The following is a 15,461-nucleotide window of genomic DNA, read 5'->3' on the forward strand; positions in this document are numbered from 1 at the left end:
CCTTGGCTTTTCTTCACACCCTGGACACGCAGGAATGAGCTGCAGAACCCAGGGATCCCGGTGGGTGTGGCCTGAGTGGCCTGGACGGTCTCGGCTCTCAAGGAAGCCTGGTCCGTGGAGGGGAGGGGGCAGCAGAAGAGATCCCAGGGGTGGGGGACGAGGTGACGACTTACCCATTGTTTCCGGGCGTGATTCCTCCTCTTGAAGTACAAGATTAACTTTTTCCGCATCGCCTGGTTTCTAAGGAGGATGGAAATAGCCAACCGGGCAGGTCAGAAATGCAGGCTTTCAGGAATTCCGTCCCTTGCTGAAGTTTGCCCCTACTTGCCCCTATGGGCTCCCGGTGAGCTAAGGCACATCCGTAGCCCCCCCAGGGTGACCCACGAACTGCCAATGTGTGTCCCTCCCCCGTCACCTACAAGGTGTCCCCACCCACACCTGGGCTGAGCGTGGCCTGCAGAAAAGGGGGTTCCAAAGGGGGTCGAGGTCTTCCTGCCCTCCCCGGAGCTGCCATCACCCCTACACGCACCCAGGCTCCCCTCTCCCGTCAGCCGCACCTGCCACGGGAAACTGGCCACAGAGAAACTGCCACAGCCTTAGAAACGCAGGCCGGGGAGACCAAGCCCCCGAGACCTGCAGCTGCACAGAGGCAGGGTCTTGGGGTCTGGCCTCTGTGACCCCAAGCCACCTCCAACCAAGCCCCTGCTGTGTCCCCCTGGGGTGGGGGTGACATGGACAAGCCAGCGACAGGCTGGTGGGAGCCAGCACGCAGGAAGCCCAGGAAGCACCTGAGGGGTCTCATGCCTCGGCTCAGGGAAGCCAGACCCCTCTCGCCATCAAAGCCCTCAAACAAGGAGGCCACACACAGCACTGCGGGCTCAGAGGGCAGCCGGCGCTTCCCCGGGGAGATGCGGGCTGTTCAGAGAGAGAGAGAGGCAGGCACAGGAGAGAGACACCAAGACGAGGAATGAGGGAGAATAAAAAGACAGACAGACAGAGCTCCAGAGGAAGGCAGGGAGACAGAGGGAGAGGGAGCGACAGAGAGGTGGATGAGATCAGATCCCAAATGAGGACAGAGGGAGAGGGGCCTGGGGCCTGGCAGAGAGAGAGACAGAGAGAGAGACAGAGAGAGAGAGAGAAAGAGAGAGAGAGAGAGAGAGAGAGAGAACAGGCCGAAAGGCAGAGGAAGACAAGATTCAAAGAAAGGGGGGCGATGGACGAACAACAAGGCCCTGCTGTATAGCACAGGGAACTATATTCAATATCCTGTGATAAACCATAATGAATATTAAAAAGAATGTACATATATGTGTAACTGAATCACTTTGCTGTAGAGCAGTAATTAATACAATGTTGTAAACCAACTATACTTCAATAAAGTAAAAAACAAATTAAGGGGGATGGAGGCCCAGAAGGAGGCAGAGGGAGACTCAGAGATGCGGACCAATACGGAAGAGGATGGAAGACTCACCCCCAAGCACCCCCTTCCCCTCGGCCTTTTCCCCACAACTTCCGACGCATAGCAGCGTGTAGCAGCTGGGGCCTGCGGGGGTCACAGACGGGCCCCGGAGAGCCCACCAGGCCCATGAACTTGCTTGCCCCCCAGCCGGGTGTACAGCAAGATCAACTTTTCTGGGGAGGGGTCCCCCGACTTGCTCACATTCTCAGCCGCGTCCAAACTCTTACCAAAAGCTTACAAACTGATGACCGGGAGTCCCGCCCCGTCCAGCCTCCAGGAGGTGTGGCACCTGTGGGCCCCCAGGACCCCAACCTCAGGAAGAAGACAAAGAGGAGGACACTCCAGGCCCTGACGGACGAGGAAGAGCCCCCAACACACGCCTCCCGGGGGCTGAAGGGCCTGAAATCAACCTGCCCTGGGGACCCCGTGGGGAGTCGCTCTCTGCTCCCTCATCCCCCACAAACAGACACCACGGCCTCAGAGACCCACCTCCCAGCGGCTGTCGGGGTCTGCCAGCACACCTCGTCCCCGGGTGGACCAGGGTCCCCAGGCCTCGCAGTGATTTCCAGCAGGAGGTCGGCATCCCCACTACCTGGGCTCAAGTCGGAGATGCTGTTGGGCCCGCATGGTCCCTCTTCACCTGCGGACCCCAGCCAAGCTCAGCCCTGTCTCCACCCATCTCCTGACAAGGAAAGGCCACGCCCACTTCCAGGAGGGTCAGTGAGGGGACCCTCGGCTCCCTGGGTCATTCTGGTCTCGCCTCCCATGGGCCAGGCCTCCCGCCTCGAGGTCTCGTTACTTCACATCAGCCTCCCCCTCCCCAGCGGGACGGGCGCTGGGGGTCCTCAGTCACACAGGCTGAGACCACAACCCCTCATTCCACAGCAAGGTGTCTCTGAACAAATCTCAGATGGTCTCAGCCTCAGTTTCCTCATCCGAATAATGGGAGCAGTAGCATTGTGCTTTCATCTCCTCAGTCATTCAGCAAGCGTTTACTGAGCACCTACTATGCGCCGGGAACTGTTTTGGGCCCTGGGGACATAAAGGTGAACAAGACAAAGTCCCCAGCCCTCACGGAGGTGACGCCTAGAGGGGCCACACTGACCATAAGCAAGATAATCCTGGAGTCAGGAACTTATGTGGAGGGTGGGATAGTGACTGGGGGAGGGGAGGGTGTAGCTATTTTAGATTCCGGGGTGCAGAAAAGTCTCTCGGAGACGGCTGCGAGCTGATATCTTGATCACCAGGAGGACCCAGCTGTGGGGCGATCCAGGGGGAGATGCACTCCTGGCAGAAGGCACTGGGAGTGCAAAGGCCCTAAGGTGGGAACAAACTCAGAGCGTCTGAAGAACAGACAGAAGACCCATGTGGCTGGAGAGCACTGGGCAGGGACAGAGGGGAGCGACAGGAAGGAGGAGGACAGCTGAGAGGTTGGCAGGGCCGGCTGCACAGGGCCTTGTGGGTCGGGGCAATGGAGAGGGTTTGGACTTGGAGACGGCAGCTGAGAAGGCCAAGAAGCAATGACAGCCCAGAGCAATGAGCCCACTAGCGCCAAGGTCTTGGTGTCTCACCCCATTCTCCAATAAAAGGAGTCATTTCTCAGGACTTCCCTGGCAGTCTGGTGGTTAAGACTCCATGCTTCCAGTACAGGCAGCGTGGGTTCGATCCCTGGTCAGGGAACTGGGATCTCACATGCTGCACGTGCAGCACGGACAAAGGAAAACAAAAAAAAGAGCCATTTCTCCCTGGAGGAATGGCTGCATCCAGAGCTGCGGCAGGAAATATACAAGATGAGCCCAGAACATTTTTAAGTAAAGAAAGAGTTTCCGACGGCCAAAGCTGGAACAATTTAAGAGGCAAAATAAATAACGCTAGCACTAGATTATAGCCCGAAGAATAAAATAAATAACCACGCATCCACATGGATATAAATAAATGACCGAATAAATAAATAAAGGAGGGAGGAGGGACAAATGTGCCTTACAGAATTCCAATTAATAAACGGAGAAGGACTGAGGGAAGTTCAAAATCACTATTAGATACCACGGTGCTAATTACCGCAGGCTAGACCCTTGCATGAACGTGAAATCAGTCTGCAAAACTTTGAGGAGAGACAGGAAATTTGCACAGCCTCGAAGCATTTCCCCCAAACATTTACTAATCATTGTGGCAGTTTAACTTGTGCCCACAAATTCTTTGCTATTCCCCGTCCAGGAGGTGTAGCTGGACTCCCCTCCCCTTGACAGTAGGCTGGATGGTGACCTGCTTCTGAAGCACAGAGTAGGGACAGGAAAGACAGCAACTCAACGGTGGAGACACGGCTGACACCTCCCTGAGCAAGGGGGAAGGTCAACACCACCTGTAGTGACATAAACACCACCAGTCAGGGGTGTCGGGTGCTCCCGATACATCATGATGGGAAGGGCACCCCCTCACCTCTGTGGGACTCTTCCCCCAAATCCACAAGCCCAGCGTCCTCCGGAGAAGATATCAGACACACCCAAATTGTGGGACCTTCTGCAGAATCCCTGACCAGTCCTCTTCAAAAGGGTCGGGGTCAGGAAGATCGAGGAAGACATAGAAATGATCACAGAGTGGAGACCAAGGGGACATGAGGACGAAGTGCAAAGCAGGAACCTGGATCAGATCTTGGGCCAGAAAAAGGACATTAGTGGGAAAATCCAAAGGAAGCCTGTGGTTTAGCTAATAGGACTGTACCGCTGTCCCTTTCGTAGTTTTGATAAATGTACCTTGTTCGCGTCACATATTCGCATTGGGGGATGCTGGGTGGAGGGTACACGGGGAATTCTCAGTACGGTCCATGGGCTCCACGTCCCCAGATACGGGGCCGACTGCGCTGTGCCACTTTATATAAGGAACTTGAGCCTCGCGGATTCTGGTATCCACGGGGTTCCTGCAACCACCCCCCGTCACTGTACTACCTCGGCAATGCTCCTGTAAATCTAGCTCTTTTAAATTAGACTTAAAAAAAAAAAAAAAAAAAGAGGGACAAGACCTACGTTGAAATGCCATAGTGAGATCAAAGACAATTTACTTGAGAGCTAGCAGGGGGCTTGGTGTATGTTATGAATGGAAATGTGTCCCCCCACAAAAAAGATGCTGGGGTCCTGACCCCCCACCCCCAATACCTTAGAATGTGGCCGCATCAGGAAATCAGGTCATGACAGAGGTCATCAAGTTAGCATGAGGTCAACAGGGTGGCCCTGATCCCATATGCCTGGTGTCCTTATAAAAAGGAGCAATTTGGACAGAGAGGCAGATGCACACAGAGGGAAGATGACATGAAAAGACACAGTGAGAAGGCCACGTGAAGGCGGAGGACTGGAGTGAAGCGTCTACAGGCCAAGGACCGCCAAGGAAGCCAGCAGACACCAGAAGCTGGAGGACACACGGAAGAATCCTCCCCTAGCGTCTGCAAGAGATCAAGACCCTGCCGGTACCTGGATTCCCGACTTCTGGCCTCCAGAGCAGAGAGAAAATGAACTGTTCTAGTTTTTAGGCACCCAGGTGGTTGGGACAGGCTCTGGCAGCCCGAGGAAACTTGCACAGCCTGTAACAGCTTCGACAAGCACGGTGCTGTGACTTCGAGCTGAAGAGGCCTCGGTGAGAGCAAAGACTCGTGGGGGCAGAGGTGATGCACGGAGCCGCCTCTGTTCCCCACAGCTACCAGAGGGCACGAATTCTCCCTTTTGCTGATCCGGGTTTCCTTCCAAAGCAAGCACCGTGGCTGGCACCCAGAAGCATCCGCTTACTGCCAAAGAGGACAAATGTCAAGTCCACAGGTTGCAAATGGGCGCAGTGCACGGAGTGGAGCCAGCTCGTGAGACTGTTGTGTTTGGCCTGCGGCGCCTTCTAAAAAATCTGAATTTGTTGCCAGTATTGAAAATCAGAAGCTGCTGCATAAAAAGCTCAACATAAAGCTTCTCTTTAAAAAAAAATCAGGCAGCCTGGCCACGCTCCCTCGTGGCTACAGACGAGGAACTAAGAACTAACTGTCCCTTTAAAAGCGTGAGGAGCTCACCACTCACCCCAGGCTTCACCACTCCCTACCGCCTCCCACCAGCCCTTTCCCCTCTGACTTTGTTCCCGCCCTGGAGGCATGCATCTGCGTGGTTCGCAAGCCCCTAGACATCTGGTTTGGGGTGACCACTTGTCCAACATTCTTCTGGCAAACACTTTTTGAGTGTTTATTTTGTTCCAAGAAGTGTTTAGGTATTGCAGCTGCTAATGGCATACTGCAGACAAATCTTCTCTGCTGAGATTTTGTCCAAAATTAGGGAACAGAGTCCAGAGGGCTCTGGAAGGACCGACAGACCAGCAATGTGATGAGTTTGCCGGTGGAGGCATTTATAGGGTGCAAAGGATATCTCAATCTCCTGGAGAAGGCAGGGTTTAAAAAAGCACAGCCTGTCAAGACATACGGGCCTTGTCGGCTGACACTGGACTAGGGGGAGAAACGGGAACCAGGAAGGAGGAAAAAGGAGTTGGAAAGTCTGTGGACGTTCAAGGAGAGTCTGGCCAGGCCCTGGGTGGGACTGGCCCTGGGGTCTATGGAGTTCTGAAAAAGGAAAGTGTGGGGGCAATCAGGGGAGGCTTCCTGGAGGAGGAGAGGTTTGAGATGAAGCTTGGGAGAAGTAAAGGAATGGGGTGGGCAGAGGGAAATGAGGAGAATACTGGGTTCCGGGGGAATAAGGGTGACAGTGAATTTGAAGGGAGTGAGGAGGGGCGTTCAGGGAGAGCCAGACCCCTGACTGTGGGGGAAGCAGCCCATGCAGGGCCCTGAATGCTTTGGGAAAAGCCTGTCAGACTGGGGTGACTGATGGTCCAAAACATGCTTACTAGGGGCCAAGCACTTTTCTCATGCAAGATGACTCCAAGGAGACCAACTTACTGACAAGCTAAGTGATGTGACTTGCCCGAGGTCACCGGGAGTCCGGACTGCAGACCCAGGAGAGGGAAGCAGGGTGCGTGCGCAGATTGGGCTGGTCTAGGAGTTTGGCTGTGAGGCCCTGGGGAAGTTACTTAACATCTCTGAACCTCCAGAGCAAGACCACAAGGACCTGTTAACAGTAACCTGGGTCCTGAGCACCCTTTCCACCTGCACGGCCCCAGGGCATCAGCCAGCCCTCAGCGAGGGCTGAGGAGGGGAAAAATCAGTCTGAAGACAAGAAAATTGGGAAGGAAGAGCTACCAGGAGCTAGCAGGCTTCCAGGCCCCGAGGGGAGGAGAGGACACCAGGTGAAGGGGTGGCCATAGCAGAACACACAGGAGCCTCAACCATCACCGTTGCCTCAATCCCATGCCCTTTCACCGAATCACCTGTGGGCTCCCCAACCCAGTGAATTCATCTCCGAGCTCTCCCGGCAGGTCCGGCCTGCAGAGAGGAGGCCAGTCCCTCCACGGAGCACGGGCTGATGCGGCTCTGGGGTTGCCCCCGCCCCCATCTCCTGCCCTTTCCCCTGCTTCCCAAAGCCTGGGAGGTCTGAGGAGTCAGTCCCGAGGCCTGGGGCTAAGACCCCACAGTGAGTCACCCGCCTCCCCCGTCCCCGACCCCGCCGGGAGCAGGGGTGGCCATCCCCACACCTCCCGAAGAGGCAGGTGGCAGAGGACAGCAGTTGAGGTGGGTACAGGTGACTTCAACACATCCGCAATTGCCAGTTCAGCAGGAAGTCAAGCGTGAAATTAACTTTAACTCCACGGCCCCAGCGCGCAAACACTGAGAAATTAAAGTGACAGGGCAAGGTCCCTTGGGGAGGGGATAACCTTCCACCTGGCGGCAATTACAGCAGCCGAAGAGAGGCTGGGAGGCCCGGCTGGGGTGACCTGGTGAAGCGCTGCATCCTGAGAAGCAGCCCCAGCCTGATCTGTCTTCTTGTCCTTATCAAGCTGTCTTTCTATCACGGGCGTATTTATTTATGGTCCGTCTGCAGCACCAGAATGGCGGGCCTCATCCACTGCTGTCTCCCCAGGACCCAAACAGCGGCTGGTACAGAGCAGGTGCTCATAAATATTTGAATATTTGAATGAATGACTGAGGGATAACTCTTGGTCTCTGTTGATAAAGTAAAAAGAACAAAAATCACAGAACACTTCCTACACGCCCGACACCGAGCTCAGCACTTCAGGGATGGTAATTCATTGAATCTTCAGCAACCCATCTCACAGATGGGGCAACCAAGGCACTGGTAGTAAGTGACCAGCCACACGAGCCAGATGCTTGGGGCTCTCAACACGCCCCTGGCCCATCGGCTCCCCAAAATCCAATCCAATCACTTCTCAGCATAAACGTCATCGTTGGCCTCCCTTCGCACAGATGATAAAACCCAAACGCCTCACCAGCTCTGGGAGATCTGGCTGGCACCTTCCTCTCCCTCACCTACCCCCTTGGGACATACCCGCCTGCTCCGTCCAGCCCCAGGGCCTTTGCACTGCCTCTTCTACCTGCCTGGGGGGACTACACTTCCAGCTGCTGCACAGTCCCCGAAGGTTCCCTCAACTGTTAGGTCCTGCCCTGATCTCCCTGGCTAAAGTCCCCCCTTACTTTCTCTCCCATCACCCTGTTTGCCATCTTCACAGCACTTTTTAAAGTACATGACTGCACTGACTCAATGATGACCACACTGAAATTAAAATTACAGAAGTGATTAGGATTTCAGAGGCCAACTATGAAAAAAAATTAAAGTTCTAAGAAGAAATCAGTTCAAATAACTTGCTTACAAATACATTTTTCTAACATCAAGCTGACCACTTACAACAGGAAAAATCTTAAAATTATTTACCTCTATGTTTTACACTTAAACATCTGTTCATCTGTGACTTAGATTTGGAACAAATTTCACTAGGCGGTTACTTACAGCCAAAATGCACTCTAGGAGACCAGAGCCATCCTCCGAGGAAGATTATGGGATATAAAAATAGGGCGTTGGTTCAGTAAGCTTAGAGTTGTATTCTACTTGGAGATGTAACGGTACCTTGTTTGCTAGTATTATTTGTAGGGATACCTTTTTCCTTTGCTGTTTGGACTCTATGGCTGTTTTCATAGCCTGAAATCATCCACATTATTCGGCTTAAAACATTACTCATTTTTAGTTTAGTGAAAAAACTTATGTAAAAGTTTCAGTGTAATAATATTGCTATCAAAATTGTTATGCTGAAAGGAAAAATAAAACTAGGTATATTAAAGCATAAAGAGCTTAAGATAGCTATGTGACCCCAGTATTTTTTATTAGCTGACGTTTTCTTATTCACTTATTAACTCACTTGTTTTCTGTCTCCCCTGCTAGATAAAACTTAATGAAAGGATGGGTAACTTTGTCTTGTTCACAGCTGAATCCCCAGGTCCCTAGAACAGGGCCTGGCACATAGTAAGTGTAGTAAGTGTGTATTGAACGAGCGAATGTTCCCAGCAGGTTTGCCCAGATGAGAACACCTCACCCCCATCGCCTAAACCAGCTGTGACAGGCCCGAAAGGCCCCCTTGTCCTCACCTGACACCCATCTGGGCCTCCCCCACTCCCAGCAGTTGTCCCCACGATGAGGCAGGTCCCAGGAAGCTTATAAAGACTACGGTGGCCTGATTGGAAAATAAACCGTGTAAAGTTGAGACAGATTTGGTACCTGAGCGGCGAACACGCTCTAAGGCCAGACAAAAGCACAGGCCACAGGGGACACAGAAACCCTAGCACTACACCAGTGCTCCCAGTACAGGACACTCCGCAGCCCCTGCCAGCCACAGGCTGAGTGACGGCCGGCCATACAGGTGAGGCATCCTCGGCAGGTGCTCTCGAGACCAAATGGGCCGAGGACCTCGCTGTCAGCACGGGATTTTCTAGGTTCCTCCATCAGAGACTCGGGGGTGGGTGGCCGTGCTGGTCACCAGAGCCTAGACTAGTCACTCGAGTCCAGAAACTACAACAGAAGGGACCTCTGCAACAACTAGTCCAGAGCCAGGGAGTTTAAAACCATCGAGAGGTTTGCATGCCTCCAGGGATGGGGAGCTCACTGTTGCACGTACACCCTGCAGTTCCACCCCAAGGAAGCTCAGACAATCAGACCAAACTGGACTGCCCACTGGACCAGCTAAGCACCGCCCTCCTGAGGTCACACAAAAATGAACCTTGGGGGCTTCCCTGGTGGCGCAGTGGTTGAGAGTCCGCCTGCCGATGCAGGGGACGCGGGTTCGTGCCCCGGTCCGGGAAGATCCCACGTGCCGCGGAGCGGCTGGGCCCGTGAGCCATGGCTGCTGAGCCTGCGCGTCCGGAGCCCGTGCTCCGCAGCGGGAGAGGCCACAGCAGTGAGAGGCCCACGTACCGCAAAAAAAAAAAAAGGAACCTTGAACAGTTCAATGATTGTGATCCCAAAGGGTCTCTAAGCTAACAGTCCCGGAGTCCTCGCAGCCACACGTTCCTCAAGGGGCAGGACCCCTTTCACCTTCTGCGCTCCTGGTTAACGTGAGGTTATATCCCCTCCTCAGCCGCGGAGGCTACGCTCCCACTAATGCGTCCCGAGAAAAAAGCCCGCCCCCTCCGGCAGCCACGCCTCCAGTACCTGGCTCCCAGCTTAAACACACAAAGCCACTGGTCCCCAGCACAGTCCAGCTGTCCCTGCTCTGCCAGCTCAGCCCACACCAACTGTGGGGGGCAGTTCACTGATATCTTTTCGCTTCTAGCATCCATCTGGGAAAAGGCCCCGTCACTGGGATACGTCATATCGGCCCCTCCAAAGCCTCTGGGTCTGGATCAGTGCTCCCAGCTGCTCCACACTGGGCTGTGCCACAGATGGACACCCTGTGCAGACCATCGGGCAGTCGCAAATGTGCTTACATCAGAGGCCACACCGTGGGCCCCTGCTCGCTCCATGGCCGCCCCCGCCCGGCCACTTGCTCCTCCTCTAACAGCCCCCCTCCTCCACCTCTCCAGAGCTGTGCGTGCAGCTGGCCCGCCCTCCCCAAGCCCAGGTCTGTTCCCAGAGCTTCACGGGGCCACGCCCTCTGCCCCTCCCCTGGCCTCACAGGCCTCTCCATCCTAGGCCCGGAACTCTTGCCCAGGTCGCCCCCTTCCATCCCCTCCTCCAGCACCTGGCCCTGGCTGGGAGCCCGCTGGGAGCTGAGAACCCACATCCCACCCTAGGCCCCCACCCCGCTGTGCATCTGCACGGCTGCCCACGGGTACTCACATTTTGATGTTCTCATGATACTGCCTGGTGTCAGAGGGCTGGTTGTACAATGGCTGCAAGGAAAGAGACAGGGAGGCGCGTCGGAGCCGGGCCTGGGCTGTGGGCAGCCGGTGCGAGCTGGGCCGGCTACTACCCCACTGCAGAGCCCTGGGGCCCCTCAGCCGCAGCGCCCCAGGCCCTGGCACCAGGGAGCCATCCACTGGTGTGGGAACCAGCTGCCGGCAGGCATGAAACGGAACACGGGGACCCAGCCGTCAGCCCCGGCGAGGAACAGGCTGTAACGCTCTGGGCACAGCTGTGGGTACCAGGAGCCCTCACTGCAGTGGCTGCCGTGACTGCTCTGCAGGGCACGGGGCAGGGCTGGCCTGAGCGCCCAGGGACAAGCACACACATCCCAGGGAAGCTGAGATCAGCAATGGTCTTGAACGGGGAAGACTGCCAAGGCACCGTGAGATGCCCCGTCACCACCGCTGACCGGCAGAAGATAAAACAGCCGAAGAGTGCCAGGGCTTGGTGAAGACGTGAGGACACTGGAAGGCGTGCACATGGCCGATAGAAACGTACGCAGGTACACGTGTCCCGGAGATGTGAAAGGATGAAGATGCGTGTGCCCTACGACCCCCTTCCCCTACCGCGGAAGCCCTGGAAGCGGTCGGGCACCGTGTCCCGCCAGGAGATGGACGCCAGAATGCCCGGACCGCGTTGTTCATAACAGCAACGCATCAGAAGCAAGTTAAGTGTCCACCTCCAGAAAGAGGAAGAAATAAGTTAGGACGCGTTTACACCTCGAAGACTGCACAGCAGCGAGAAATGAATGAACTGGGTGCACACACAGCAACAAATCCGCAAATGGAAAGGAGGAAGTTGCTGCAGCATCTGCGATGGGGCAAGAGCTGAGCTCGATGTCGTGTTATCTCCCGGCTGGATGGCAGCGTTGCAGTTAGGGGCTGACCCCCGGGTTCGCATCCCGGCTCTGCCACTTTCCAGCTGTGTGTCTCTGGGTGAGCTACTCAAGCCATCTGTGCCCCAGGTTTTCATCTGTAAATGGGGTTGAACTCAGAGAGTCGTTGTGAAGATCAAAGGAGGTAATGTGTGCAAGCCCTCAGCCCAGCGCCTGGCAGACTGAGAGGTCCAAGAAGTCTCAGGGTCATTATCACCATCAGGGTGCAGTGACTGCATTCGTGGAAGCAATTTTTCCTGCCCCTCCCCCCGTCCCCACTCACGCCCTGGCTTTGGCCAATGGGACAGATGCAAACTTCATGAAAGTAGACGAGGCGTTTCTGCTCTTTCTTCCTCTCTTGTTTGCCTGCCCCCCCCCCAAGCCCCGTCAAGAGACCAAGTGTAGCCTGGCAGAGAGCTGCATGGAGGACAGCAGCACCATCCCAGCAAAACCGTGAGCCGCCAGCTGACCTCCCAGCTGCCCACGGATGTGAGTGAGCTGAGCCCAGTCGAGAGAAATTACTCAGCTGACTTCTACACTCGTGGAAAACAGCAAAATGTTGTTGTTTCAAACCACTATGTTTGGGGCTGATTTGTTACACAGCAGTTGCTGACTGATACAATTACCATCCCCATTTTACAGGTGAGAAAATCTAGTCCCTGAGAAGTTAAAACATTTGCCTCTGGCTGGTAAGAGATGAGGCATCCCGCCTCTCAGCTCCAGCCCTGGAGGAAGGGGTTTGCCCTTTCTCTGCTTGCTCCCTTCTCTGCATGTCCCCCTCTTTATGTTTCTGTGTGTCTCTTTTTGTGTTGCCCTCTCTTCCCTTCCCTCTCCCCTCCTTCCCCCTCTCTGTCTCACACACCCACACAGGTAGCAGGAGCCTCCCAGACAGCCATGGATGACTGTGGTACAAAAACCAGGTACAGAGTGTGACGGGTCAGGCTGGGCAGGTGAAGATGGAGACGTGGTGTCCTGAAGCCTCAGGGCAGGGCCCCGGGGTGAGGGAAGAGGGCACATCAGGCCCCACCCTTGAACTTCTCCCTGATCATGGACCTGAATACACCTCCTGACATCATCCCAGCCGATGGGGACCACCCACAAGCAGCATGGCCACAGGTCCAACCTGCCGTGTCCCCAGGGACAGGCCTCCTGCTCTCTGTGGACAGGGCAGGGTCCTCAAGGAGGGGCCTCTGCTGCCCTGCGAATCACAGGCAGCCTTGGCTAAGGAAAACGGCGCCTCTCTCCCAGTGTCCCCCAGGTTCCCTCCGTGACAGTTCACCATCACTCAGGCAATTGCAGGCCCCAAGTCCAGCTGCTCCACCTGGGATGGAGATGTCGCCTCACGGCTAGCACAGGCCATGTCCCGCCACACTGGGTCAGCTGCCCTTCCAAGGTGCTTGGCTCAAAATGGGGAGGTTTCCCCACCCCCACTCTGGGTGTCTGAACAGGAAGGCAACAGGAGAGACCACCGTCAGATTCACTGCAAAACTTCCCACCAGAGAGGGGCAAGACGTTACTGCGCATGGTGGAGAGCCCACATCTCAGGACAGCAAGGAGCCCCACAGAGATGCCTGTGCTGAAAGCCAGGGCATCAGATGCCCATGTTTAACCCCAGGTGACTCTGCGCCCGGTCCTTTACGTTCCTCACAAGCCAATAAAACACAGGCCGGGCAGGAATGAGTGTGGCTTAAAGGCTCGGTTTCCAGGAACAGATGCGCCCCAATTTCACTAGCTGTGTGACCTTGGACACATGCCTTCAACACTCCAGGACTCGGTTTTCTCATATGGAAAATGGGTGTAGAGCACATAGGACCTACCTCACTGGGCTTTCGAGTAGCCCAGGGAATGTCACACTTGGTGACTCAGCTGCTTTTTTTTGCTTTTAAAGATGGCAAAGTCTCCACGGTCTAAGGAGGCCAGGAAGGGCTGAAGGACCACATAGAGAGCCCCCGGGTGCCAGTGATGGGCGGGGGGTGGGGGGGCGGCCCATTTCTACAAAATGGGATGGGCCAGAAAAGGGGAGACTGGCTTCTGGGAGGGCAGCGGGGTCCCAGCCCGCCTCTGACCCGCCAAACTCGCAGGGGAAGGAATCCCTTTCACCCTCCAGCCCCGCTGGGTAAGAGGAGGACACAGCACCGTGCCCCTCCGGTGGCCTTTGGCAAAAGGCCAGGGAGAAGTCAGAGAACACTGTGGGGTGCGCTGCCTCTGACCACAGGGGCTGTCCCCCAAGGAGGCACTCGCTGGGCATCCTTCAAGGTACACTGAGACCTGGGCGGGAAGGGAAGCCTCTGGGCCCAGGGCAGCCTCCGCTGGCTGTCTGTTGCCATGGTGACGGGCTGCCGCCTCAGAAGACGTGTGAGTGGGTCGGGGGTGAGGAAGGATCATGACACCTCCTTGGCTGGTGCACTGCTGAGGGGAGGGCGGGGCCACAGGGCGTCCCCCCTAACGCCCCTCCTCGCCACCTGCAGGCGGGGGAACACACAAGGCCAGGCAAGGCCTCCTTCTGTCCCAGGAGGCATGTCCCCAGTCAGCGGCCACGCGGCCACCTTGGCCTTCACACCCACAGCAGCTTTCTCTGCTACCTCCCAGGTTTCCAGCCCCCGCCAAGGGGACGCGAGACCTAAGAGGGAAAGTCCCTGCCGCGGACCCCAGAGGAGCGAGGCTGGGGGGCCTAGGGTACCTGCAGGAAGGCCCGCCCCCTCCATGCCTCCATTTCCTCCTCTAGAAATGGGGGTGCAGCCAACTAATCGGAGGGAGAAGGAGCACAAAGGGGAGGATGTGCCAGACTGTAGGGCCCCAGACAGAAGTGACTAAGGAAGAGAAGCTGGGTCTCGGGGAGAAGGAAGGAGGGTCCCCTCCAGACCTGACGGCAGGCGGCCGGCGGGTGGCCCAGAAGAACCAGGCGGACGAGCTGCTAGAAACGGAGTGTCTGCGCTGGCCCTCAGCCCTCTGGTGACACGGCTTCTTAAAATAACACCTCTGAACAGGAAGGAAACCAGTACTCAAAGCGGCAGGGCGAGGAGGCGGGGGGATGGGGCTGCCCACACCCTCCCCCCGCTGCCCGCTAGGGGCCAGGCCTGGTCTCCAGGGCGCAGAGCCCTGCCTGGAGCCGCCCACGCTGTTCATCATCTTCCTCTCCCACGTGGGCTTCTCCCGGGCCCAGGCCTCCCCACCAGGGAGGTCACAGAGCACTCAACACTGTCTTCCTCGGCTGACTGTTCCCTGGGCTGCAGATGGGAGACACCTCCAGGGAACTGGATTCCCCGGGGTGCAGCCCAGGGACCCGAGACCCGGGGTGAGCAGCCCCGGGCCCTTCCTCCCGGCCTGAGCTCGGACTCCTGGGGGACCCGAAGCAGGCCCCGCTGAGGGTGCGCCTCAGAGCTGCCTCTGCTTGGAGGACGCCTCTGGTCACTCGGGCCTTGTGGGAAACAAGACAGAGGGCAGACCAGTGCAGAAGTGGTCAGCCACGACCCCACGGGCTCAGCACACCTCCCCGCTTCGTCTCGTGCTGTGTGACCCTGGGCAAGGCCCTGCCCTCTCTGAGCCTCACCTAGAAAATGGATGGTGACGCTTCCACAAGGCCTGACACACAGCAGGTGCCCTGGCAGTGTGAGGCCCCTCTCCAGCCCCACGGAAGGCCACCAAGGCAAGAGCCCACCGCCTTCTAGAGCTCCTAGAGCACTCCGGCGACAGCCACGCCGCCCCCCCCCCCCCCCCAGACCTCGGCCTCCTGCGCCACCAGCCTTGAGGAAGCCTCTACTGTGAGACCACCAAGCAGAGGACAGCCTCGTCACCCCCAAAGACCCAGGAAAGAATCATTGAAATTGTGAGCCCGGCAGACGCCCTGCTGTTCTCAGCGGCTCCCTTC

The 15,461-nt window shown here is 56.5% G+C and overlaps 1 protein-coding gene across 30 annotated transcripts in view; it reads right to left on the minus strand.

The window, feature by feature from the left end:
• Window positions 1-15,461, minus strand: part of NCOR2 (nuclear receptor corepressor 2) — a 226,907-nt gene that overhangs the window by 103,935 nt on the left and 107,511 nt on the right. For all 30 annotated transcript variants that reach the window (XM_067701126.1, XM_067701137.1, XM_067701121.1 and 27 more), the window contains 2 exons: window positions 10,654-10,706; window positions 174-240 (listed from right to left, as the gene is read on the minus strand). In XM_067701126.1, coding sequence (XP_067557227.1) covers window positions 174-240; window positions 10,654-10,706 — 120 coding nt within the window. The remainder of the gene's footprint in view (window positions 1-173; window positions 241-10,653; window positions 10,707-15,461) is intronic.

The sequence above is a fragment of the Pseudorca crassidens genome, chromosome 12 (assembly GCF_039906515.1).
Source record: "Pseudorca crassidens isolate mPseCra1 chromosome 12, mPseCra1.hap1, whole genome shotgun sequence".
NCBI classification, from domain to species: Eukaryota; Metazoa; Chordata; class Mammalia; order Artiodactyla; family Delphinidae; genus Pseudorca; species Pseudorca crassidens.